Source organism: Balaenoptera acutorostrata, chromosome 4 (assembly GCF_949987535.1).
Source record: "Balaenoptera acutorostrata chromosome 4, mBalAcu1.1, whole genome shotgun sequence".
Lineage (NCBI taxonomy): Eukaryota > Metazoa > Chordata > Mammalia > Artiodactyla > Balaenopteridae > Balaenoptera > Balaenoptera acutorostrata.
The window spans coordinates 105921150-105948462 of record NC_080067.1 but is presented as its reverse complement, the minus strand read 5'-3'; the positions used below and the strand labels follow the sequence as shown (position 1 = coordinate 105948462).

General features: G+C 35.6%; 1 protein-coding gene across 1 annotated transcript in view; it reads left to right on the top strand.

The window, feature by feature from the left end:
* EPHA6 (EPH receptor A6) overlaps positions 1-27313 on the top strand; it is an 868715-nt gene that overhangs the window by 738987 nt on the left and 102415 nt on the right. Inside the window, exon 14 of the mRNA XM_057546076.1 lies at positions 19651-19860. Within this exon, the coding sequence (XP_057402059.1) occupies positions 19651-19860 (210 nt within the window). The remainder of the gene's footprint in view (positions 1-19650; positions 19861-27313) is intronic.

The window sequence follows — 27313 nt, the reverse complement described above, 5'->3', positions numbered from 1 at the left end:
TTTATAGCTTGTATCCATTTCCCCTGTAAATGTGCTAAATTACTTTAGGATACTTTTTCAGGACCACCTATGATACTTGAAATGCATATATACTTATGCCCTTCCATTATGTTTATCCAGAAACTCATTTTTATCAGCTACATATCAAAATGACTTATTATCTAATGGCGCTTCAGATAGGATTTTTTATCCACTATATCCTAGAGCTGAATATAATGGCAAATAATGTAACAGATGCTCATTTAAATTGCTGCTGAAAAATGGATCAAATGACTGCCACAAGCAAATCAGGAGAGAAATGTTAGCTTCAGATATACTTTTTATCCTGCTGAATCATCAATCAATTAAAACATGTTATAAAGAAAAGATAATATGTTATAAGTAAAATATTTACTTATAAACATCCTACTACATGTTTATAAGTGGTATGTTTCATGATCTAAGATTTTAAAACAAATATTTTTCAGCTCTTATGCACCATGTAGGTTAGACACAATACAATCTGGGAAAGAATAAATGTTCAAATAATGGTGGCTACCACTCCTAATACTATGAGAATCTTAACATATATTATCTCAGTTCATCTTGGCTCTGCCGCTGTGTGACCTTACGACTTGAGCAAGTGACTAACTTCTCTGTGCCTCTGTTTACTCATCTATAAAGTGGGAATATTAACTGTATCCACCTCGTACAATTGTTATAAGGATTGAGTTGATTATTGTAAAGCATATAGAATAATGCCTGACACATTGTAAAGGGTGGAGTGAGGATTGAAACTCAAGTCTCTGAATCCAAAAACCATGTTCTCATACACTTTGAATTCTATCTTTTTATTAAATTACTTATTACTTCTTATAAGTCCACTACCATCTCCCCATGGGGTCTTGGGTCCCCTCCTCACATAGAATTTCTATTAAAATAGAAATCATATGAATGGGATAAAAAAAACATAGGGCCAATACTCCCTTTTTACTCTTCTATAGGATTCTTACTTTCTTTGTAATCATATCTCTTATATCCCAGAAGCTCAAAGTGCTTTATAAACTTTATGTCAATAGCAGATATTCAACTCCCCACGGCCAGCAGAAATAAAATATATAAATATATATATAGCCCACAAATTCTGAAAAACGAAGTCATTTTTCAAACTCCTGCTTTAGAATTTGATAATGGCAGCTTCTGTTAGCACAGAGAGGAGGAAGGGCTAAGTGCACGGCAGAGTAGGGGAGCCATCCGTGGCACATTAATAGCGTTCTGTGCTTACTGGAGCCGGAAAAGATTTCCCTCGGTCTCCCACACTACTTGAAAATCACTTCAATTCACTGTTTTATATGACGGAGTGGTAGCAAACGAAGTACAAGATTACAATCCAGTGCCAGCGGCAGTGGTTGGCTGGCTGTGATATTGCACCAAATTCATAAATCTACTGTTTGGATCCTTGTGGACATTCCTCCGGATATATATTAGCAGGGAGAGGGTGGCGTGGTTAAGTAAGTATGTTTGTGTGTAAGTGTGTATGTGTGTGAATATGTGCACGTACGTGTGGAAAAGGGGAGTGGGTAGGTATATAAGTATGTATGTGTTTTAAATTTTAAAATAAAATGCAACCTGACTTAGCAAGCAGAGCATCAGGCTAACTGCCCAGAAGATATGACCTCACTGATGTGCAGGTTTGCCTAACCTTTCCAAGGAAATACACTAGTGTGAATGAATGCAGTCTTGACCATTATCCCTGTACAGTCTCTCTCCATCTATACATATGGATTTCATCAACACTTCTTGTGGTAGCACTTACCTGGCAACTGCTTATCCCTAAATCTTTGGACCTCCATTTTTATAGCAATATTAACTAGCAATCCAAATAAAAATAGTTATAAATTACTTAAAAAATTTGAGATATCATGTGTCAAGCACAAACAATTTATTCCTTTATTTTATAACGTTTGTTGAATGTGGATTTGTTTATTATATCACAAAACTCAGTTATACAAAAATACAACACCACTGGTTTCAGTTCTAGAGGGTATATTGTGTTCATGCTGCAACCTCCTGCTCCCATCTCAAAACCTTTGACATAAGAGAAAAAGATATACATACGTTACTTATAAAGCACAATCACATAAGCAAGCGAGAAAGTGTCATCCAGAAATAATAACAAGAAAAAAATTGGAGAAATTAGTAAAGACAAAAGCAAACAGAATCAGGTTGTGTAAGGAAACTGCCAACAGAATCAGGTTGAGTAAGGAAACCATAGCCAAAAGCACACTCAGGAAAGGATGTTTGAGAGCAAGAGGAATATGTGGAAGGTAGTGCTACCAACTGACATAAAGATACAGAGGAGGAAAAGGATGGGCTGGTAACTGGGAGAAGATGATGAGTTTAATTTGGGTCTTGTTACCTTTGAGATGCCTATGGAACATGCGGTGAAAGTGTCCAGACAAAATTAGAAAGATATATCTGAAACTCAACAGGAAAATCTTGACTAAAGTTAAAGATTTGGGAGTTGGTAGAATAAAAGTGGTTATTAAACCCAAACCGTGATATTTTCCAGGAAGAAATGTTAGACAAAGGAAAGGAATTGAACAAGGTTGGAACTCTGTGGCATACCAACCTGAGGAAGCAGCATGGATGGCATCTCCATCCATGAGAGGCGAAAGACAAGCAAGGAGGGAGAGGAGGCCATGGCATCCCAAACCTAAGAGAATAGAGCATTTCAGGCAGGAGCAAACAAGCAGTTGTATTAAGTGCCGCAGAGAAATTCTGGAAGACAGAGACTATGACATCTATATGATATCTATGAGTAAGGCAGAGACTAGACATCTATGGCATTTAGCACTTAAGAGGCCCTCCAAGATCTCAACAAGAGCACTTTTAATGGGTTGGTCCCAGGCAGAAGCCAGACTGTAGAGGGCAAAATGAGACTGAAATATAGATAGAATTGGCAGGTGGAGACCAATTTTTAGGTGAAAAGTGGGTGAGATGGCAAGGCAAGAGATAAATCAGATGCTAGTAGACCAAAAGAAAAATCAAGGGTATTTTTTAAGATAGAAAATAGTTTAGACAATTTATACACTGAGGGCTAGGAAATCAAAGAAAATACTGTTAAACTGGTAAGGCAAAATATCTCAGGAGATGGGAAGGTACAAAATCAAGGACCCTGGTGAAGGATTAACTTTGAGTAGCAGAAGCCTCCACATTTTCCAAGACTTGAAGGAGCTGTGTGTTGTGGATCTAGAGGGATTTACGAGGAACATGCATTAAATTTAAGAAAATGATACCTCATGCTATTGTATTTCTATGCAAAGTAGGAGGAAAGTTTATGTGGGAGTTTGAGGACAAAACTTCATTGAAGGCGAATGCTTAGAGTAATTGCTGAAGTTAAAAAGATAAATTGCTGATGAGAAAAAAAAAAAAAGGACCATCAGGATCAGGTTCTACTCCAGGAACACAGATCTTTCAGGACCCCTGCAAGGGTAACCAGCTAAAAGTCTTTACCAGGGATTTTAATGGTATACAATGTAAGTGGCCAGGAGGAGGATCTTCTGGACTGCTGGCTCAATAATTTGTATTCGTTACAGGCACTCTTCCTCCACTCCTGTCAGTCCCCATCTTTGGTCCTAGAGAAAATAAAATGATTAACTAGTTCTGCTGACTTCCAGCTGATGCTGGAGAACATGAGTGTTTTGGCAGTGGTGTGCATACTTCTGTGATTTCCTGCAGGAACGATTGACCGCTCCCCTCCCCTCCGCAATGTAAGACTGGAGATAAAAGAGGCTGTTGTTTGTAGAACAGGTACAATAGAACAAGAGTACTACAGGGGAATTGGGATGGTAGTTCAAGTAAGCAACCAGTGAAGCCAGGTTAGACAAAGGAGGCAATAAAGAGGCCATTAGGCTAGAAATAAAGAGGCCGTTAGGCCGTTATGGGCTGGAAGTCTTTATTAGGTAGAAGAGCAAGTATAGCTGTGTCTGAAGGTGGGAGAGCTAAGGAAAAGAACGTGGCCAGAAAGTAGGATATTGGCAGTGGTTTGTTCGAGCCAGATCGTACCAGCTTGTAAGAGATGTTGATTAAATAGTCAGGAATTTGGGGAGCTGGTTGTTAAATAGGTTGTCACTTGAAATTGGCCATGATGGGAGTATTTACACCACAGAAATTGGCAAATGCTACACATCAGAGCTTGTTTGCTTTATTTTTCTTCAGAGTCAGTTTACCAACACCCTAGATTGACATTTAGGATTTCTGAAGTGAGGTAATTTCAGGGATGACAATTTCCAGGTGTGGTCTAGGAGTCAGTAGCTAAAGTAAAAATGAAGATGGGTATCTTTAATTAACTAATGCAGCTAACATTTATGTGTGCTCTCTCTGAGTCAGGCATTATTCCAATCCCATGCCTTAAGCATGGTAAGCACTAGGTAAACACCTAGTGCTTACAACCACGTTATGAGGTAGGTGTTACTATTATCCCCTCTTTACCAGTGAGGAAACTGATGCAAAGCAAATTAGGTAACTGGCCCAGTGTTAAACGGCTGATAAATCATTCATCACTCATTTATTTTTTGCACACATATGTGTTGACAAACTATAGTAGGCCAGGCACTATTCTGGAGCTTGGAATACAGAAGCAATCAAAATAGAAATTAAAAATCTAGTGGGAAGAGAAATAAAGAATTCAACAAAATATATGGTACATCAGATAGTAGAGAAGAATAAAACGGGAGAAGTAGAAGTGGAAGTGAGATTGGGTTTCGATATTAAGTTGAGTGGACAGGGAAGGTCTCACTGAAAAGAGGCATGTGAGTAAAGATGGGAAGAAGGTGAGGGAACAAACCAAGTGGGTACCAGGGGGAAAAGAACCCAGAGAGTAAAAACAGAAAGTGCCAGTGCCCTGAGGTGGGAGCACTTTATACCTGTAGAACAGCAAATTAAGTCTTTATGCTCAATGACTATATGCTTGTTTTTCCTAGATCAGTGCTAAGTCATGCCTATTATCTCTTCATAATTATTAATAATGACCCTTTTACTCTGCAGTAGGGATGATAAAATATAGCAGTCACCCTATCATTATGGCTAGAATGGAGTATGCAAGGGGAAGGACAGTAGGAGCTGAAGTCAGAGAGTGGATGGAGGCAGAAAGGGGATCAAATCGTAGAGGGAAATGGTTCTCAACCTTGGCTGCACATTATAATCATTCAGTTTAGAGAGCTTTTAACAATCCCAGGTTCCAGACTGCACCCCACATGAATTAAAGCAGAATTTCTTGGGGTGGGACACATGCATCAATATTTATTTAAAGTTCCCTCATTTGAGTCCAGTATGCATCCAGGTTGGAAAACCACTGAGATAGGATCTTGTAGGCCACTGAAATGACTTTGAGTTTTCTCTGGGTAAGACAGAAAGCCATTGTAGGGTTTGGAGGAGAGGCACAACATAATCTGATTATGTTTTAAAAGGATTGCTCTGGTTGTTGTATTGAGAAGAGACTATAGTGAGGTACAGATGGATGCAGGGAAATCAGGAGGCTTTTGCAATAAGCCAGGTAAGGAGATGATGGTGGCTTAGATTAGGATAGTTGCGGTTGAGCTGATGGAAAATGGTAGATTCTGTGATGTATTTTGAACATAGAGCCAACGGGATTTGCTGGGGGTTTGGATAAAGCGTTTAAGCAAAAGAGAATATTCAAGGATCCCTGGCATCCACAAAACAAGGTCAAGAATAGGCAATAACTACTTCCTATAATCATTGTGACTTTATTGTAGTGAATAACTAATAGAGCTAAAACTCCTAGATAATGTCTGGCACATATTAAGGTCTCCATAATGTTATCTATTATTATTATAATATATTTCAGAAGATGTCACTAAGAGTTTTAAAATTGTTTTTCTGTTACTTCTTGGTCTGTTTTTTCTAGTGGCTAAAAATATTTTTAATTTTCACCATTAAAAAAAATCTGGATATACCTCACAAATATGAGTATTTAAATAATACATATAAGTGCATATCAGCATTTCAAAAGCAATGTGTGTCATTTGAAGATTTTCCTTGAACAAATGCAAAGCAAATATTAATTTAAAAAATTAAAGGGATCTTTTAAATATTTATGTACTCAAATTATAAATCTAGTAAAGATGGCATTTTACCTTATGCTAGTTATATATTAATAATGAGAGTTGTGTTTTATTAGCACACTTTTCTTGTAAATTGTGTTTTGTGTAGTTATGTTTGTGCTGGGGTATAAGAGCACAATTAAACCACATCACGTTCATTTTATATTCAATAGTGGAAAAAAAGTGAATTACGTTTATCCACCAATATCTGGTTTTAAACCATAAAAGTCACAGTTGAATTACATCCCTTTAATTACATGTTTTTCAGAAGAAAATATGTGAAACTTCATGTCGATGAATGTTATTACTATCACGCCTGTGCCAGCTTAATGCCAAAGACTATTCTAAAAATAATGTGACAATAAACATCCAAATATATGAAAGCATAGTGTAGTTGGAACAAAGCATATAAATGGCTGAACTTTTTATGCTTAAATTAGGAGTTAGAGCATCAATTTACAATAGCCTTTAAACATTTTGGTACTGTAAATGTGTGCTGTGTCACTTGTAGCACCTGGTACCATGAAATTGTATTTTCTAATATTCCTATTCATTCTAGTTTTTCATACAAGGTTTTACACTGAAATTTTTTAATTGGTATGTAATTTATAACTATAGTGATATATAGAGACGTTCCATGCATTTTCCTGCACTCCTCTGTAGTCGTTCCTAACCCCTCATTTGGACCATACAGGAGATTTTAGATTTACAAAACTAGATTTAGATTTAGATTTAGATTTAGATTTAGATTTAGATTTTAGGTTTAGACTCAAAACTTGTGGTTCTCAACCATGGCTGGAAATCAGTTGCCATCCTACCGAGAGTTTACAAAATACACATGCATACCCAAGCAGATATATTTTGCGAAAACTTTCCCAGTAATTCCGATGCACTCTAATGATGCTTCATCAGGATCTTGGCACTCTGTGACACGCTGCCCCAGATGCCAAACAAAAAAAGTTTAAATTTTCTTGACTTTATTTAAGTGCAGCACACAGTAGCTATTGTAGTTTATCTTTATATAAACCTAAGCAAAAAAAAAAAAAAAAAATCAAATTCAGTAGAAAGCTTTGTAAGTTAAAGCTATATTATATATTCATGTTCACTTTAAGGTCTTAAAATATAATTTGAAATCCAACTGCCATGTTTCACAAATCCATATTCACTTTTCTTCCTAAATTTTTTAGGTGTATTAGAAATGACATTTTTAGTGTCCTAATGATTGAAATTTCTGATTCCACTCTTGGTGACCTCTCCCTTCTATAAATAAAAATATAACTCTGCCTAGCTTAAGTCCAAATCCATGATTCTACAAAAGAATAAAGCCTTGAAGGATTTAATAAATATTCTACGGGAAATTATAATAAGATTTTCAATTGGGGAGGCCACAAGAACCAAGACTTGAGTAAAAAGGAGATACTGACTCTTATTTGTTCAGTGGTTATTTTAAAACCAGAATGATCGAATGATCTGGTCTTTTCAAATCTATATATAACCTTAGCTGTTTCTTTTTCTAATTCAGGAACATTTTTAAAAGTCATAGCATGGTCAACTCACTGATTTAGGAACATATAAAAACTGAATTTTAACTTTAAGCTTAAGTTGTAGAAGTAATCCTCCAAGGACTGTTTTCTGCAAAGTCACTTATAAATCAATGGTTGAGAACTCAGAATGCATTTTCCCATAAATATTTCTTTTAGAGTTTCTGCTTAAGTCCCTAGGCAGAGCCATAAAAGCCTCTTTAACACAGACTACAGCTAAAGGATGTAACTTTCAATATGGAAGGGGGCCTATAGTTTCCTTCAAAAAAAGAAAGAGTGTGTTTTCCTCCCCCTCTACATGCCTTGTCTTGGGCAAAGAAGTTTTAAATGCCATTTTTCTGTGGCATCCACGCCTTTCTTCATATCCTCTTCCCAGGTCCTCAGATATTCAACTTTTATTGTTTTTAATTCCATGTGGTAACACACCTTCCCCAGGCTTCTCCTCTCATCCCCAGAGTAGGCCTTTTTCCACTTCATAGAATCACCTGTAACCTGGACCTTCACCCCACCCTAATCTAAGCTGCCATTCTCTCATTGCCACAGATCTCAGCTGGATATAAAGTTAGACTAATTCATACTAATATGTGATTCACAAATACTATTTTAATTCCCCTAGATGAGTTTGCATTTTTTACATGAACTTGTGAATCCAAATAAATTTTTTTTTTCATTTTACTTTATTCTGGTAATTATACTTGACGTGAGATCTACTCTCTTGACAAATTTTTAAGTGTACAATATAGTATTGTTCACTATAGGTACAGTGTTGTACAGCAGCTCTCTAGAGCTTATTCATCTTGCTTAACTAAAACTTTATGCCCATTGATGAGTAACTCCCCGTATCCCCCCTCGCCCGCAGCCCCTGGCAACCACCATGCCACCCTTTTATATCTAGTCTCACATCCTATTCTGATTCAATTTTTTGGTGTTTAATTCACCCCTACAACATGTTATTTATTGTCTAATATGCTTTGCTTTTGCGGTTGCCTCTTCCAGGAATGCCCTTCTAGTCTTTTGCCACCTAAGTTTTTCATGATAAGCATCACATCTTCTGGAGGTCCTTGCTGAAACCCCAAGTTCATTCTTTCAGCAAAGGTCATGTCTTTGTATTGAATACTATACTTTATTCTGTCTTTGAAGGTCTTTGAAGGATTTTAAGCAAATGATTGACAGGGTGATATTTGTATTTTCAAAACATTGACTATATTTGTTTTTTAAAAAAAAACGTTGTGGGACTTCCCTGGCGGTCCAGTGGTAAAGAATCCGCCTTCCAATGCAGGGGACGCAGATGTGATCCCTGGTCAGGGAACTAAGATCCCACATGCCGTGGGGCAACTGAGCCCGCGCGCCACAACTACTGAGCTCGCGAGCCTCAACTAGAGAGCCTGTGTGCCGCAAACTACAGAGCCCACATGCTGTGGAGCCCACGCACCACAACTACAGGGCCCATGCACCCTGGAGCCTGCGTGCCACAACTAGAGAAGAAAAAACCCGCACGCCACAACTAGAGAGAAGCCCGCGCGCTGCAACAAAGAGACCGTGAGCCGCAACTAAGACCTGACGCAGACAAAAATAAATAAATAGTAAATAAATCCTTAAAAATAAAAAAAAAAAAACGTTGTTAGACAATAATATGATGACTTCAGGACAACATAGCACATTTGCACTAAGCACAGACTAAGTACTTGAGCTCACCCTAGGATGAATGGACACTGAGAGGCTTAAAGTGTCTGTGGGGCACAACCCACAAGGTAGGGTTTTGAAAACCATCGTCCAGAGCTTTCATTACTGTGGAGACAATGTGACATGCCAGTGACTGCTCAGATCTGGGAGATGTTGTGCTCCAGGGCCTGAGAGGAGGTTGTGTGGAGCTCTGCAGTTGTCAGAAGTAGCAGATATTATTATGTGAAGTTTTCGGAAACCACCTTCCAATCAGGCTCACCCTCTCTGTCACTTAGAGGTTAAGCTCCATGTTTCTTAACAGTCGGTCTGAGAAAGCAAAGAAAAAGAAGAATGAAGACAAACTGAATTCCAGCTACTAAGCTCTGAGATGCAGTGTGTAAATATGCCACATTCGCTCTCTTTTATTTGAATCTGCCTTCCTGGGAAAAAACCGTATGTCATTTAAAAATTCATAGTTTCGTTTTGATTAATCTCTAGAAGGCAGCCCAAAGATATTAAATCTCAGCACTCTCACATTTTTCTCCTCCCCTCATAAACAATTCAATTCAACTTGAATTAATATTTACTGAGTGCTGACACAAGGCATGGCAGTATAGTGGATGCTGCGATAGAATGGCTACATAAAAGGAAGAAAACCAGCATCCCACCTTAAAAAAAAGAAAACATTCTTTTTTATACAAGGCAATAGGAATAATGTAGTAATAGCAACCAGTGCACTACAAGATAGTATCAAAGGTTATTTAATTCAGTCACTATCTATTAACCATCCACCATATTCAAGAAAACCAATATATCCTGAACTACACTTGAGGAGGCTTATGTTGACAAGGACTAGAAAAAGGAATATAGATTTTGTTTGAAGGAGAGAGTTGCATCACTTGTAGAGAAACAGATTTTTGCTATACCTCATGTATGAATAAGCGGGGTTATTCCTTTCAGCCAGTCATGGATAAATAGATCCTCATTTGTTGGTTTATGTGGATTGTTCTTTGTTTATTTTGGTTTAATGGTCTAAGAGCTCTTTCATACCTTGCTTTATTAAGCTAAATTACGCTGCCTAAACTAGCCCAGACGGGGTCATTATGGCACACTTGGGACCAACAATTTTCCAGGTAACTCCAATTAGTAATACAAGCTCTGGAATTAGACTACCTGGATTCAAATCCTGACTTCACTATCTACTAGGTTATTAAATCTGTTTCTCCTTAAGTTTGACCATCTATAAGATGTAGACAGTAACTACCCTTATAGCAGAGTTGTTTCAAGGATTAAATGAGATAATACCTCTAATGAGCTTATAACTGCGATTGGTGTATAGTGTTTAAGGAATGTTAGATATTTTTTCCCTATAAGACTGTGGCAACAATTGAGGTTTATGAGTTCCCAAAAGAATATACAACTATTTGGGGAGATTCTCTTTAATCACACATTTTATAAACAGCAGATAGATAGATAGATAGATAGATAGATAGATAGATAGATAGATAAATTGTCACAGGTTGGGTTCCCTGGGAAGCAGATTCTTAAAAGAATATTTGCATGAAGGAACTTTACTGGGGAGAACTCTTAGGGTCAACTCCCTTACTCCTATGGTCTCCAGAAATTTGGAAGCTGATAGTTCTTAGCTGAGCCCCTTTCTGGAAAATGGTTTTGGCTAGAAAAAGCCATCTCACCCAAAGCCGTGACACCTTTACAGGGGTAGCCTGCCTCCAATAATTAATTGATGTGGGAATATAAGGGCCCAGACCCTTTTCCTCAATTTAGACCAACTCTGAAGAGTTACTCCAGATCCAGAACATTCCATGGGATATTCCAAGGCCTATGTTGTGAATGCACTACTATTTTTTAACTTCTGTTTCTGCCCAATCCTGTTTTCTTCTATGCCCCACAGATGTTCATCCTGAGAATGTGTAATCAAGGATCAACATTTAACAAAATCAATGAGTTTTACTGCTTCACCAAGTACATTCTTATATAAGACTATTTTTGTTCTTGTTGTTCATGTAGCAGAGAAGAACATGAGAATACTAGTATAGGTTAATTTGGTGCTATTACCTTGATTTGTGTTAAGACTCCTGAACTTTTACCCACCAGAGTTTTGTACCACTAGTGAAAATATCAACAAAGTGAAAAAAAGGCAGATGCATGTCTTAGTTCTCTTATAAAAAATAGTTTTGACCTTATGGACCCATGAGAAAGGTCTTGGCCATGTGAATTAGAAATAAATATACTACATTGCATAGACCCATCATAGAAAATGGAGAAAGTAGTTTGTATTCTTTTCAAACACCAAAATCTCATTTTTTCATGGTGCCATGTGTCATTATTAGAACCATGATTGCTATGTTGCTGATATGAAAGCAATTAATTCACATCTCTTCAAATGTTGGTGATAAGGATAGTTAAAATAATTTTAAAATAACTTGCATAAAATAGAAAAAGAGGGAGCACTCCCAAACTCATTCTATAAGGCCAGCATTACCCTAATAACAAAGCCATCCAAGGACACTACAGGAGGTAAAACAAAAAACAAACAAAAAAACTACAGGCCAGTATCCCTGATGAACATAGATGCAAAAATCCTCAACAAAAAATTATAAAACTGAACTCAACAGTATATCAAAAAGGATCATACACATGATCAAGTGGGATTTACGCCTGGGATTCAAGGATGATCAACATCCACAATTCAATCAATGTGATACACCACATTAACAAAATGAAGGATAAAAATCATATGATCATCTCAATAGATGCAGAAAAAGCATTGACAAAATTCTATATCATTTATTATTAAAAAAAAGCTAAACAAAATGAGAATAAAGGGAATGAACCTCAACATAATAAAGGTCATATATGATAAACCCACAGCTAACATCATACTCAAGAGTGAAAAGCTGAAAGCTTTTCCTCTAAGATCAGGAACAAGACAAGGATGCCCACTCTTGCCACTTTTATTCACCATAGTATTGGAGTCCTAGCCAGAGCAATTAGGCAAGAAATAAAAAAAGTAAAAGGCATCCAAATTGGAAGGAAAAAAAAAAACTGTCTGTATTTGCAGATAACATGATATTATATATACCAAACCCTAAAGACTCCACCAAAGAAAAACTTTTAGAACTAATAAATGAATTCAGTAAAGTTGCAGGATACAAACTCAATATACAGAAATCAGTTTCATCTCTATACACTAACAATGACTATCAGAAAGAGAAATGAAGAAAACCCATTTACAGTTTTATCAAAAAAGAAGAAAATACTTAGAAATAAATTTACCCAAGGAGGTGAAAGATCTTACACTGAAAACTGTAAACAGACCCCAAATAGCCAATGCAGTCCTCAGAAAGAAGAACAAACCTGGAAGCATCACACTCCTGATTTTAACCTATTTACAGAGCTATAGTAATCAAACAGTGTGGTATTGACATAAAAATAAACACATAGATCAATGGAACAGAATAGAGATCCCAGAAATAAACCCATGCATATATGGGTTTCTCTCATGAAATGGGAGAAAACATTGGCAAACCGTATATCCAATAAGGGGTTAATATCCGAAATGTACAAGGAATTTATACAACTCAATAACAAAAAAATAAATAATCCAATTTTTAAATGGGCAAAGGACCTAAATTGACATTTTTCCAAAGAAGACATACAAATGGCCAACAGGTAGATGAAAAGATGCTCAGCATCACTAATCATAAGGGAAATGCAAATCAAAACCACAATGAAATATCACCTCACACCTGTAAGGATGTCTGTTATCTAAAAGACAAGAGTTAAAATGCTGGCAAGGTTGTGGAGAAAAGGGCACCCTTGTACAACGTTGGTTGGAATGTAAACTGGTACTACCATTATGAAAAACAGTATGGAGATTCCTCAAGAAATTATAAATAGAACTATCATATAATCCAGCAATCTCACTTCTGGATATATATCCAAAGGAAACTAAACTATTATCTTGAAGAGATATCTACTCCCATGTTCACTGCAACATTATTCACAACAGCCAAGGTATGAAAACAACCTAAGTGTCTGTTGGTGAATGGATTAAGAAAATTTGGAATATATATAATGAAATATTATTCAGCCTTAAAAAAATAAGAAAGCCCTGCCATTTAGCACAATGTGGATGAGCCTGGGGGACATTATGCTGAGTGAAATAAGTCAGAGAAAGATAAATACTGCATGGTATCATTTACATGTGGAATCCAAAAAAAAGTTGAACTCATAGAAACAGAGAGTAGAAAACTGGTTGCCAGCAGGCGGGGTTGGGGGGGGGGTAGTTGGGAAAATAGGTAAAGGTTTGTAAAAAGGGTACAAACTATCAGTTATATGATGAATAAGTTCTGAGGATATAGTGTATAACATGGTGACTATAGTTGCTAACACTGAATTGTATGATTGAAATTTGCTAAGAGAGTAGAAGTTAAAAGTTCTCACACACACAAAACAGTGTAACAAAAAAAGAAACATATATATATATATATATATATATATCTTGCATAATAACCAAAAAGTGGAAGTAACTCTAATGTCTGTCACTGATGAATAGATAAACAAAATTAATAAAATATTTTTCTTCATTAAAAATACTAAAATACTGATACATGCTACAACATGAATGAACCTTGAAACATTATACTAAGTGAAAGGAGACAGTCAAAAAAGACCACACATTGTATAATTCCATTTATATGAAATACCTAAAATAGGCAAGAGATAGAGATAGAAAGTTGATTAGTAGTTGATAGAAAGTTGATTAGTAGTTGCCTATGAATGGTGGAGGGAGTTGGGGGAGATGGGGAGTAACTGCTAGTTAATGTAGGGTTTTGGGGGGGAATGATGAAAAAGTTCTAAAATTGATTATGGTGATGGTTACACAACTCTGTGAACACACTAAAAATGATTACATTGTATACTTTAAAAACATAAATTATATGGTATGTGAATTATATCTCAATAAAGCTGTTAAGAAAAAACTTGGAGCAAAATGTTAGCAGATCAGAGCCAACATTGTAAAAAGGAATTATACCTCACAACCAAGTGGGATTTACCTCAGTATGCAAGACTGTTTTAACTTTCCAAAATCAATTGTTACCCATCATATCAAATGGCTAAAAAAGAAAAATCACATGATCAGAGCAATAGGTGAAAAAAAACATTTGACACAATCCAACGCCAACTCCTGATAAAAACTCTTAGTAAAGTAGGAATAGAGAAGAATGTCCTAAACTTGATAAAGACTGTGCAACAAAAAACCTACAGCTAACATCATACTAATGGTGAAAAACTTAAAGCTGTCCCACTAAGATCAGGAACAAGCAAGGATGTACACTCTCATTACTTCTTTTCAATATCGTACTGGAAGTATTACCTAATGCAGTAAGACAAGAAGTTGGGGGAGGAGGGGTTGGAATATAGTCTTTATTTGCAGATGACGTCATCTATGTAGAAAATCTGAAAGAATTGACAAAAACGCCTAGACTAATAAGCAATTATAACAAGGTTGTAGGATACAAGGTTAATATACAGAAGTCATTTACTTTCTTACATACCGGTAACGAGCAAGTGGAATTTGAGATTAAAAACAATACCATTTACATTAGCACCCCACAAATGAAATACTTAGGTGTAAATCTAACAAAGTATGTCTAAGATCTAAATGAGGAAAACTACAAAACTGTTATGAAATCAAAGAACTAAATAAATGGAGAAATATTCCATGTTCATGGATAGGAAGATTCAATATTATTAAGATGTAGTTCTTCCCAAGTTGATCTACAATTTCAATAAAATCCCAATCAAAATCCCAGTAAGTTATTTTATGATATTAACCAACTGATTCTAAAGTTTAGAGACAGAAGACCCAGAATGGCTAACACAGTACTGAAGAAGATCAAAGTTGGGGACTGACACAACTCAACTTCAAGACTTATTATAAAACTATAGTAATCAAGACAGTGTGGTACAGGTGAAAGAATAGACAGATGGATCAATAGAACAGAATAGAGAGGCTACGATGAACATAGTCAACTGGTCTTTGACATAGGAGCAAAAGTAATACCATGGAGAAAAAATAGTCTTTTCAACAAATGGCACTGGAACAGCTGGACATCCACATGCAAAAAAAAAAAAAATCTAGACACAGAACCTTACACCCTTCACAAAAATTAACTCAAAATAAATCACAAATCTAAATGTGAATCACAAAATCATTAAACTACTAGAAGATAACATAGGAGAAAACCTAGACAACATTGGATATGGCAATGACTTTTTAGATACAACACCAAAGACACAATGCAAGAAAGGAATAATTGATAAGCTGGACTTCATTAAAATTTCAAACTTCTATTCTGTAAAAGATAATGTCAAGAGAATGAGGAGCCACAGACTGGGGAAACTACTTTCAAAAGACACAGCTGATAAAGGACTGTTATCCAAAATATACAAAAACTATTAAAAATCAACAACCCAATTAAAAAATGGGTCAAACTACTAGGTATAAAATAAATAAGTTGCAAGGGTATAATGTACAGCACAGGAAACATAGTCAATATTTGTAACAACTTTGTATGTGTAATCTATAAAAATATTGAATTACTACATTGTATACCTGAAACTAATATAATATTTTAAATCAACCATACTTCAGTTTTTTTAAAAGCAAGCTGAAAGGAAATAAAAGACAATAGAAAGAAAAAGAAAAGGCCAAACACCTTAACAGAAACCTCACAATAGAAGATATACAGTTAGCAAATAAGGACATGAAGATTCTCCACGTCCTATGTCATCAGGGAAATGAAAATTAAAATGAGATACCACTGTGCTCTTATCAGAATGGCCAAAATCAGTAACACTGACAACACCAAATGTTGGTGAGGACGTGGAGCAACAGGAACTCTCCTTCATTGCTGGTGGGAATGCAAGATGGTACAGCCACACTGGAAGACAGTTAGGCAGTTTCTTACAAAAACTAAACATACTCTTTCCATATGATCCAGCTATTGCTTGCCCTCCTTGATATTTAGCCAAAGGAGTCAAAAACTTATGTCCACATAAAAGCCTGCAGCTATATAAACTGCTATAAACAGTCTATAAACAGAGATGTTTACAGCAGCTTTACTTATAATTGCCAAAACTGAGACGCAACCAAGATGTCCTTCAGTAAGTATATGGGTAAATAAACTGTACATAAAGACAATGGAATATTATTCACCACTAAAAATAATGAGTTCTCAAGCCATGAAAAGACATAGAGGAATCTTAAATGCATATAGCTAAGTGAAAGAAGCCAATCTAAAAAGGCTGCATCCTGCTTCCAACCATATGGCATTCTGGAAAAGACAAAACTATGAGACCATGAAAAAATAAGTGGTTGCCAGGGGAGGGAGGTGGCAGGGGTGATAAATAGGTGGAACACAGAGGCTTTTTAGAGCAGTGAAAATACTATGTTATTGATATACGGTACTATACATAAACAGTATGTGATGATGTAACGGTGAGTACATGTTATTATACATTTGTCCAAACCCATAAAATGTACAACACCAAGAATGAATCGTAATGTTCAAACCATGGACTTCAGGCGATTATGATTTGTCATTGCAGATTCACCAATTGTAACAAATGTACCATTCCAGTGAAGGATGTTGATAATCGTGTGGGGAGGCTATGCATGTGTGGGGGGCAGAAGGTATATGGGAAATCTCTGTACCTTCCTCTTAATTTTGCTTTGAACCTAAAAGTGTTCCAAAAAATAATCTTTTTTTTTTTAAAGAAATAACTTGTTGCTTTGTGCCACCCTCAGAACAAGATAGGAAGTTAAATTTCAACCTGGTGTTAAGTAACTATTTCTCTTTATAATGTAGGAGTTTCTGTTGCCAACTGATTTTTCAGGAAAGTGAGTGGAGAATTTTCTGATTAATATTAAAATGACAAAAACGACATATGATTGTAAGTTTTTATTAAATAATGACTATTATTAAAATAAATGATGGGCTGTGCTATGTGTTTTGTATGTGATTCTCACCACAATTCTGAGGTAGGTTATACTACTCTCATTGTACAGATAAGGAAACTGAGGCACTCTTTAGTGTTCAGATCGTCCGTTAACATTTCCTACTATACAGAAATTCTGCCTTGACTAAAACTATGATACCAGACAACTTCACTTACTAATACGTAAAAGAACCATCTCTTTAAAATTAGTGTAATCCTTTCTAGTCCAAAAGAATTTATGCTTTCAAAGGCTTTGCGATTCCTAATAGAGGAGAGGTAGGTAGGGTACATGACAGAAGAGGCAGATTTCATCTAATTGTGCACTGTCTAAGAAGATGGATGGGAAACATAAAGAGCTAATAACACCAAAGATTTTCTTTGCTAGGTTATCTTTTATACATTAATTATACAGAAGAGCCTGCTTAAATGGATACTCTTGCTGTAGAATGTTTCTTTTAAGAGAGTGTTCTTTTCCTTACTCTGCACTTGAGTTGGGAGATATTATCAGAGAGCTATCAGGGATGTATGTTGATAAATTAAGATGAAGTTTATTCCGTTTGTAATATAAATTTATTTACTTAACTGTCTGAAGAATCATCATTGTATAGGAGACCATGTCACTGTGATATGGTCAAATCATCACTGTGTTTAAGCTACTCTATAGTTTTAAATCATATATCCATGAAAACTGCTTTAACTTTGCAAATTTTGAGATACTCTTATGTATGCCTCTATCACACTGTATAAGGTAATATAGTCCTCTAGTCTCTTAATAGATATTAATTTTTAATATCATTCATAAATGTTACCTGATGTGTAAAACCAACTTGATAATCTCATGTTTCTCAATAACCCCATTAATGACAACAATCTCCAAATAACTAAGTAGAACAATATGCATTATTTTTCAAACTTAAATTATTTTTATATTCGTTTTCTCTACATTTGTACTGTTGTACTATTTGTATCTGGTCTTATCGGTGCACACATCTTGTATGAATGACAACTGGATTTTTCTTTACTTTTTAAAAAAATATATTATTTTTATTTAGAAAACAAATTTGTGGTTACCAATGGGGAGAGTGTAGGGGCGAGGGACAAATTAAGGGTATGGGATTAATATATACAGATTACTATTTATAAAATAGATAAGCAACAAAGATATACTGTATACCCATCATCTTGTAATAACCTATACTGGAGTATAGTTTGCAAAAAATACTAAATCACTATGCTGTACACCTGAAACTAACACAATATTGTAAATCAATTATACTTCAGTTAAAAATATTTTTTTAAATCAAGGTGAGAGGCATAAATAGTCAAGGGATTGATTACTACATACCAGTGCTGTGCTTGGCTTGTTATTCATATTTCTTTTAATTTTCCTGCTGGGAACTATAATAAAATAGTACTGGTTTCAGTCAATTGCCAACACCTTTCTTTATATTTGCTCTATATTGTTTTCCCTGGGTATCCGCGGGGGATTGGTTCCAAGACCTGCCTCAGATACAGAAACACGCAGATGCTCAAGTTCCATAGCCAGCCCTGTGTATCCGTGGATTCTGCATCCTCGGATACAACCAACCCAGGACTGTAAACATAGTACTGTACACTATCCGCCGGCTGGTGGAACCCGCAGATGAGGAAGGCCAACTGTGTATTTATTGAAAAAACTCCAGGTATAAGTGGACCTTCACAGTTCAAACCCATGTTGTTTCAGAGTCAACTGTATAAGGAAAGATTGGGAAAATCTAGTTATTTTCTGTTTGCATGTGGGGTTTTTTTTCCATTCTCCTGCAACTTTCCTAAACTCGTTTATGCAATCAATTTTTCTTTTTCGTTGATCATTTTTCACCATATTTCCAGCAATCACACAGCTTTCATCACATCCTAGGTTTTACTGCCTTGGGAGTTCACTACTATGGAAAGTAGGAAAGTGAATTCTTTTTTCTTGGAAGTCTTTGCTACTATCTTACTCGATTTTAGTTCCCTTTTATTACTTAAAGTTTTTGAAATCATTTTTTCTGGAAGTTAATTTGGTTGATTCTCTTCTCTCCTTTCTTTTCCCTCCTTCATCACTTCAAGCTAGATTTTCCTTTCCTTTAAATCTCCAACAAATTTTTATCTTTTGTTATGAACACAGTCAATGATCAGCAAACTTGATACTTACATTCATTGGATCCAGTAAAATAAATTCAAGAATTTCATTTAATACACCACACACACCTACACAAACAGGCACACATGCATGCATGCATGCACACGCACTACAATAAAATAAATCAATGTAAATAACTGTTATTCTCTTTCAGAAACATGATGGCCACTTCACAGTCATCCAGTTGGTTGGTATGCTCCGAGGCATTGCATCAGGAATGAAGTACCTTTCTGATATGGGTTATGTTCACCGAGATCTAGCAGCTAGGAATATATTGGTCAACAGCAACTTAGTATGCAAAGTTTCTGATTTTGGTCTCTCCCGAGTGCTGGAGGATGATCCAGAAGCTGCTTATACAACAACTGTAAGTTTATACATCCTTTTCCCATATAGTTTGTTTAGTTTTATTACTTTTAATGTTATTAGAGTAATTCTGGTTTTGTTTTCTAATTTTCTGCTCTCATTTGTCATTTTCCCAATTTAACATCATTATCTAATTGAGAAGTATTTGTTTTATCTGAGTGCCTGGTTTAAAAAAGAATTGACACTTAACCGTTTCCTTTCTTTCCACTCTGTGGGGACTTTAACATCATGCTTGAGATCCATGTCATTACTGCCCTCACAAAAAATCTCCCTTTGCCTGAGTATTTTTGATGCTTCAATAATTATCTCCTTTAAATGGAGTTCTGTACAGGCCAATGGTGCAATCAGTTAAGTCAGTGATGGTGAAGAACCAGTGGTTAGGAAATGAAAATTTTTTTCTCATAGCAAATGTTATGGAACGTCTGATCATACTTAAAAATGAACAATGTAGGTTTCTCTGGAGATATATAAATACATTCTCACCTTCTTTTGAATGGGACTTGGGGGAAATGTGAGCAGGAGTAGAAGGCTAAAACTTGAGACCCAAACTATCATCTGTCAATAATATGATCTCAACTTAACTCATGAACCAATTCATTCCACTGATCTCTTTGGTTATTGTTTCAAGGAGTTAAGTCTCAAGCTGTCAAAAAGCTAATAATTTGTAAAATTATACTAGTCTGTTATTTTTAAAACAGAACGCTCACCATTGACTCATTTCAGCTTCCATGAAAAATGAGTCAGTAAACTATTCAAGATGTTTTTATTCTCTTCTCTTATTCTGACATTACACATTATTTTAAAAGAGGCAAATCTTTTATTTAGTTATCTTTTATTTCATTTTCTATGAGATGTTTTTTGAAACCTCACTGTATTCAACTGCTCTAGAATGGATACAAGTTTAATGTTATGAATAAAACATGTTATACCCTTACTATGTTTGCTTTGTAAAAATCCTCTACATTAATGTATTGATGATATTTTCACTAATTTCTCCAACAATGAAATAGTTCTAAGGAGAGTAAATTAATCTGAGTCTGATATATAAGGTAGAAGTATCTACTGATCTTCTAATTTGATCAAAAACTTCATAAAAATAAAATTCTATCAAGTCTGAAAATAAATAGTTCATTTTAGATAAAGCAGTATTTTCAAATCCATTTTCTAACTGGAAAATGTCTTAATTATTTTCTTGTTCCTTTCAAGGCTTTTATTTTCTTCTCTTTTATTTTTATAAATGTATAACTTAAAGTGACTTTTCAAGTTATGGAACAATGCATGTAAGATTTTTCTACTATGCATATTATTTACAACCTTGGAGAACAGTATTTAGAATTATTATAAAAATATTATAAAATAAAATGTTCATTAAAATTGCAACAAGTATGATCTACTAAAAGGATAAAATAAGATAGGAAATAATGAACAATATATTTAGGAGTAGCTACTAGACTCTTTGGCTGTATGTCTATATAGATACACTTGAAATTTCATATTAAATAATATTTTAACTGCTTTTTTAAAATGAGAAGCTCATAACTAAATTTAAGATACTAATAAAATTGACAGGGTAACTCAAATCCTGAAGCATGTATAGATTTTGTTGTCAGATTTGACATCCAGATTCCAGATATGTTCTTCTGTCTTATATGATTGTAAGGACTAAGAGGCCTAGAACAGTGCTGTCTTAGTTTAAATCTGACTACAGAATTAAACATCAAATTAGGTCACCATATACTAACACTCCGAAAAGTGCTTCTTGAAAGTTATAGATTATGTCTTTTTTTTTTTGAATTTTAGAATTCTATTTATTTTTTTTATACAGCAGGTTCTTATTAGTTATCCATTTTATACATATTAGTGTATATATGTCAATCCCAATCTCCCAATTGATCAAGATTATGTCTTGATTAAGAAATTAGTCTCTGAATTTGAGGTACCAAGTAAATGGTAAATAATGTAACCAAGTACTTTTTAAAAAAAGTCTCAGACATACCTAACTGCTCAGAGGATCATGGGGTGCAAAATATCATATACTGATTACTTGACTTTATAATGAACATGGACATTCAAATCTCAAAATAGCAGACCTCTTGCCTTCGAAGAGCTTCCCTTTTGACAGGGTAGACAGACTCATGCTTCCTTGCTATTCAGTGCATTAAATCATGTGGCAAAAGTCTGTAAAAGAAATGTGGAAGTACCAAAAAGCAGAGGTCTGGAGAAAGCATCACAAAGAAGATAAGTTGAACAAATATTAAAAGACTTCATTAGGCAGACAGGGGGAAGATCCAGATAGAGGAAAGAGAAAAAGACAGAAATTTGGGGAAGTGAATGGGAATGTTTACACAAATGTGGACAGTTTGGAATGGGGGCGAGAAGCAGTGGAGGGGCCAGGTTTCTTAGGAATAATTGTGATGGTAGTTGGGTGGTGCGTCAGGAAATTTGAAGGCTTTTCTATGGTAATTAAGAGACAGACATTGATTGATTTAAATAGAGGAATAATAAAATACATACATGTTTTAGAAAGTATTACTGAAACAGTGTGAAGGCAAGCTGGAAGGGCAGGAGGACTGGTAACAGGAAGACCAGTTAGGGCATTATTGCTATAGACCAAAAGGGTCACATGGCTTTAATTAGGGCAATAGTGGTTGGAATAAAGAGGAAGGAAAATAGAAAATTATTATGAATGTATAATTTACAAGACTCAATAACTAACTAGATATGAATTATAAGGAAAAAGAAGGACTGAAAGATGACACTAGTATTTCTAGATTGAACAACTAGTTGAATGGAGATGTTTTATTAATCAAGACAGAGAATCCCTATTAAAGATAACTTGGCTAAATTACAAAGCAGAATTATAACAAAAGGTCACAGGTACTCTGTCTCAAAGTCATCAAGATAATGCCAGATTGAGCGTTGTCATTCTGTTCAAATTTTGTGTAAAAATTTTAGGACTTTATATAACTGTACTTTTTCTATTTCCTGTTAAAAGGAATGAGACAGAAAAGTACTGCCTAGTGAAGGTATACCTCAGTTCAAGCAAACCCTGTAAAATAAAATAAAGAAGAAGAATGGTCATTTATATGAAATTGATTCTTTGCTTTATAAAAATGTTAAACTGAAAATAAATAGCAAGCTCTCTTGATATATGTTTTAAAGTAGGATTTCATTTTTTAAAGTTTTATCTGTATACAACTTTCCTGGAACATATCTTTTACCTTAAAAGATTTTGACTCTTTCTCTTGCTGTATAATTGCTATTTCCTCATTTTTTTAATAAATGTTTTTATCTGTATCACAAAGGATTTGGAGGAAGGGAGGCTTGTGAAGGGTTTTAAAAACAGGAAGACATCATAGATAAAGGTGGGGTTTTTTTGTATACTTCAAGAAAGTAGTCATTGAAACTACCCCTTCCAAATCAATACAGGGGCAAAATAAATAAACATTTTCCAGTATGATGACTTTGCCAATACAGAAAGCACATATCACAGCAAAGAGCAGTAGGAACTGGTTAAAAGACAGGCTGGAAAGATGGAGTGACCATTGTGACCCCAGTACTGGCTATCGTGCTGAACTGGTCAGCCTGTGGTAGGTGGAGCCTACCACAGCAGAATGGCCATTGGAGCCAGACTGACCAGACCAGAAAGAGATGAGACAAGAGAAATTACTCTGCCAACAATTACTGAGACTTTAGCCCACTAGTTAGAAGACCTATCCATGTAATGTATGAGAATGTATTGTCTACACTATAAAATACACTAAAGTAAATAAAAGGATGGGATTTACAACTGATAATAAGCAGAAATTCTAGTATTTCTTCCTACAGCTTAAGAGTGTTTTGCATGTCCTGCATCAAATCTAAGACTATTCATTCAACATGTATTCAATACAGTTTATTACGGAGCTACCATATTTAAGGCCCTATCCCTTGGAGGGCCAATTACCAAAAATAAAGGGATTCTTGAGAAGAGATAAAAGGCTGCACAGAGAGAGGACCAAGACTAACTGAACAAGTAACTCATAATAAAACCAACAGATGTTCAGACACCAAGAGTGGGCAATGCAGCTTGAAAGGCAACTACAGGAGTAGCAGGTTTTCCTGGTAAGCTCTGTACTAAAATACATCAAGCCTTTGCAAAGGGACATTAAGAACTGGTGATGGCTTGAAAGCCAAGAAATGTGGGCTAAAGATAGAAGGGAAAAAATTGCACAAAAATAGGATCTAGACAAGGACTGAGAGGCCTTGCTTTTACGTGCCAATTCTATAAAGAGGCTACCAGGCACTTCATGAGGAGAGGTTGGTGAATGATTATGAACCACACCTAATGATAGATTTACAATTAGTGATATGTAGCTAACTTAATCTGCACAAAATTTACTGAGTTTGGATTGTTCTCATTTGGTTACATGGCCTCATATCTGGTTATAATTTAAGTGCTAAGAAATCTCTTCCTTTACTGAATCTAACACACATTCACATGGACAATTGTTTTATATCCAGTTCTGGAGGAGGGACTCTCTCTCATTTGAATATTGCTAAGCAACAAGTCTTAAACTTACATTGAAAATATTAAGCCTCTTTGCTCTCAAGTATGGAAATGAGGTCCTGTTTACCTAAAAAGAACATTGAAAGATATATTATGGCTCACACTTGTCTGTTTTAAGAGATAAGTTTTATTTAAGATACGGTACAATGGCAGTTACTGTTCAGAGTTTTTTTAATTATAATGAGTAGCTCCATTTCTTATATTTTAAAGATCAAGACAAAATGGAACAATCATTTTATCACAATATCTGTAAAAATTCTAAAATTCCTTGATAATTTTCAATTGTGTTCACTTGTGTTATGAAGACAAAGTTTGCTTTTTTCTTTGATAGTGATATTTCCATACAAGTACTTTCCAAGTTGAAGTACAGTCTCATTATTGACAACACATAATCTGTATAATCACAGTTCTGTTAACATCTTAATTCTATTTACTTTGCAATCATAAGACCTCTCCAAGTTCCAACTCTTAACCTCCCCTCTTCTACATAAGATGTGAGAAGAGTCAATCTAAGAAGACATGCTCTATACACAACATGGAGATAATTAAAGCAAATAATGGAGCAGCATGAGGGGCATATATTTACCTTGTATTCTAAAGTTGGGGGGAGATCTGAGCAAACTTCCTCCTTTACCCCTAATTCAAGTGTTTATAAGTTGGCGTGACTTTTTTTTTTTTTTTTTTTTGGCTGCATCAGGTCTTAGTTGCGGCACGCGTTGAGGCATGCAGGATCTCTCATTGCAGCGTGCGGGCTTCTCTCTAGTTGTGGCATGTGGGCTTTCTCTTCTCTAGTTGTGGCACGAGGGCTCCAGAGACCGTGGGCTCTGTAGTTTGTGGCATGAGGGCTCTAGTTGAGGCACGTGAGCTCAGTAGTTGTGGTGTGTGGGCTTAGTTGCCCCACGGCATGTGGGATCTTAGTTCCCTGACCAGGGGTTGAACCCGCGTCCCCTGCATTGTAAGGCAGATTCTTTACCACTGGACCATCAGGGAAGTCCCTGGCTTGACTTTTTGATGTGAATTTTTAAATCTTGAGACATGTCCAGCTTTAAGAGTAAATATTTTTAATGAAAGTGAGATAAAAAGTATTTTAGATCATTCACTATTCTGCCTCTAAGTACTTTAATTTAACATGAATAGTTGAGATTTGCCTGGAGAACATGCTTAACCTGCTAGTAAAACCTACTCAGAATGTTCACTCACTTCTGTCTCTTAACTAAAAGACTTACTGTAAAAAGTTATGCAGTAAAATATTTTTAAATGCTTTCATTTAAAATCATATGGTATCCAATGCACTAAATAAAAGGACTTGTACTGAGAAATGTTTCTGATATTTCTGGATTTTGAAAAATAAAACTTTATCCTTTGAGATCCTACCCCAAGATTCTCTGTCCATCAAGTCATTGATGATAGAGGTGACACTGTGCTGAGATACACCATGTGGTAAAGTGCATCTTACACTAAGTCTATGGAGGTGAACCAGGGCCAACCAGAAAAATGACTTGTACTTCAATTGTTCCTTAAGATTTAACCAAGCAAAAAATGGAAGTGATATGACAGCTTCGGGCGCAAAGGCACTCTTGGGTAGAGGACCGTGAAACCTACTAGCCCCCATGAAGCTGCATATCATTAGCATAAATAGAAATAAGGACAGGTTTCCGCACAGAATTTGATGAAAAATTCAAGAAAAGGAAATGAGAGTTTCCTCTAGGCAAATGTAATTCAGCAGCCTGAATATAAAGAAAAAAAGTGAGAAAAATAGCTATGTTATCAGAAAGCTATAATGTGGAGATTTAAATAACTTCTTTTTCAATAAAAACGTGGTGAACAAATAAACCTTGGAAGAATGAAAAACAATAAAATCCTGGCTTGATAAACTGAATTCATCACTAAGAAAGGAGCTATGCCATTTGGGAAGAACAACAAAATGACTCTTCCCAAAAAACAGTTCTCAACTGACAGATATTATGATAGTAGTCAGTCAAAATCAGTCAAATATACAGACTATTATAATTAGCTGAAGAGAAAGAAATCGATGCGCCAATATTAGGTTTCCTAAATTCAAAGGGAAAAAAGTGCCCTTGAACCAGCAAGTGTTTGATGGACTAATTCATGAGCAGAAAATCTGACAGTTTTTATTAATCCTTGTCAATATAAACTTTTTGTAAAGGATATTCTAATGATGTAATGTATAAAAACTATATGCTCAGGAATTAGTGTGTCCACACTTTGAGCCCAAATGCCAGAAAACAAATCCACAACAATGCAGATGAAAGGGCAAGAAAGCTTTATACTAAACCAGAGAGAACTTGTGCTGAGTACAAAGCAAGAATATTCAATAACTGTTGAAGAGATGAATACCACACATACCAGCTTGGATCACAGGCTGAGAGACCCAAAAGCTTAATGGTAATTTTCTGGAACAGTGCTATCAGAGGGCACAGACCTCTTTGAAATGTACTACTTAGGTGAATTGACAATGGCAGGTCTTGAGCATAAGATGGAAATGAGAATCAACAATATCAGATAATATCTAAAGAATGATTTCCTGAAAAGGTCTCATCTCTGAAGCTTAGGAAACAAGGGTTTGTGATCATTACAGAGCTCTTGGTAGTAAAACACATGAAACAGGTTTGAAGATTATCATACACAGAGTAGAAAAGGACTGTGCAAGCAGATTGCTGTATCAGAAATCTTGAACCTGGAGAGACCATCCTGTTCAGTCATACATACCATTAAGAAGCCAAGCCATGCTTTGGGAAAACCCCCATCTGTCATTTGTGCAAAGCATGTACAAAAGCAAATCCTTTTTAGATGTAAGTCCTGTGTCTTTCCAATATGCATTTTAAAGAAAGGACCCTAAGGCCTTAGACCTGATCTTCCTGGGGAAGATCAGTCAGCGGATGTT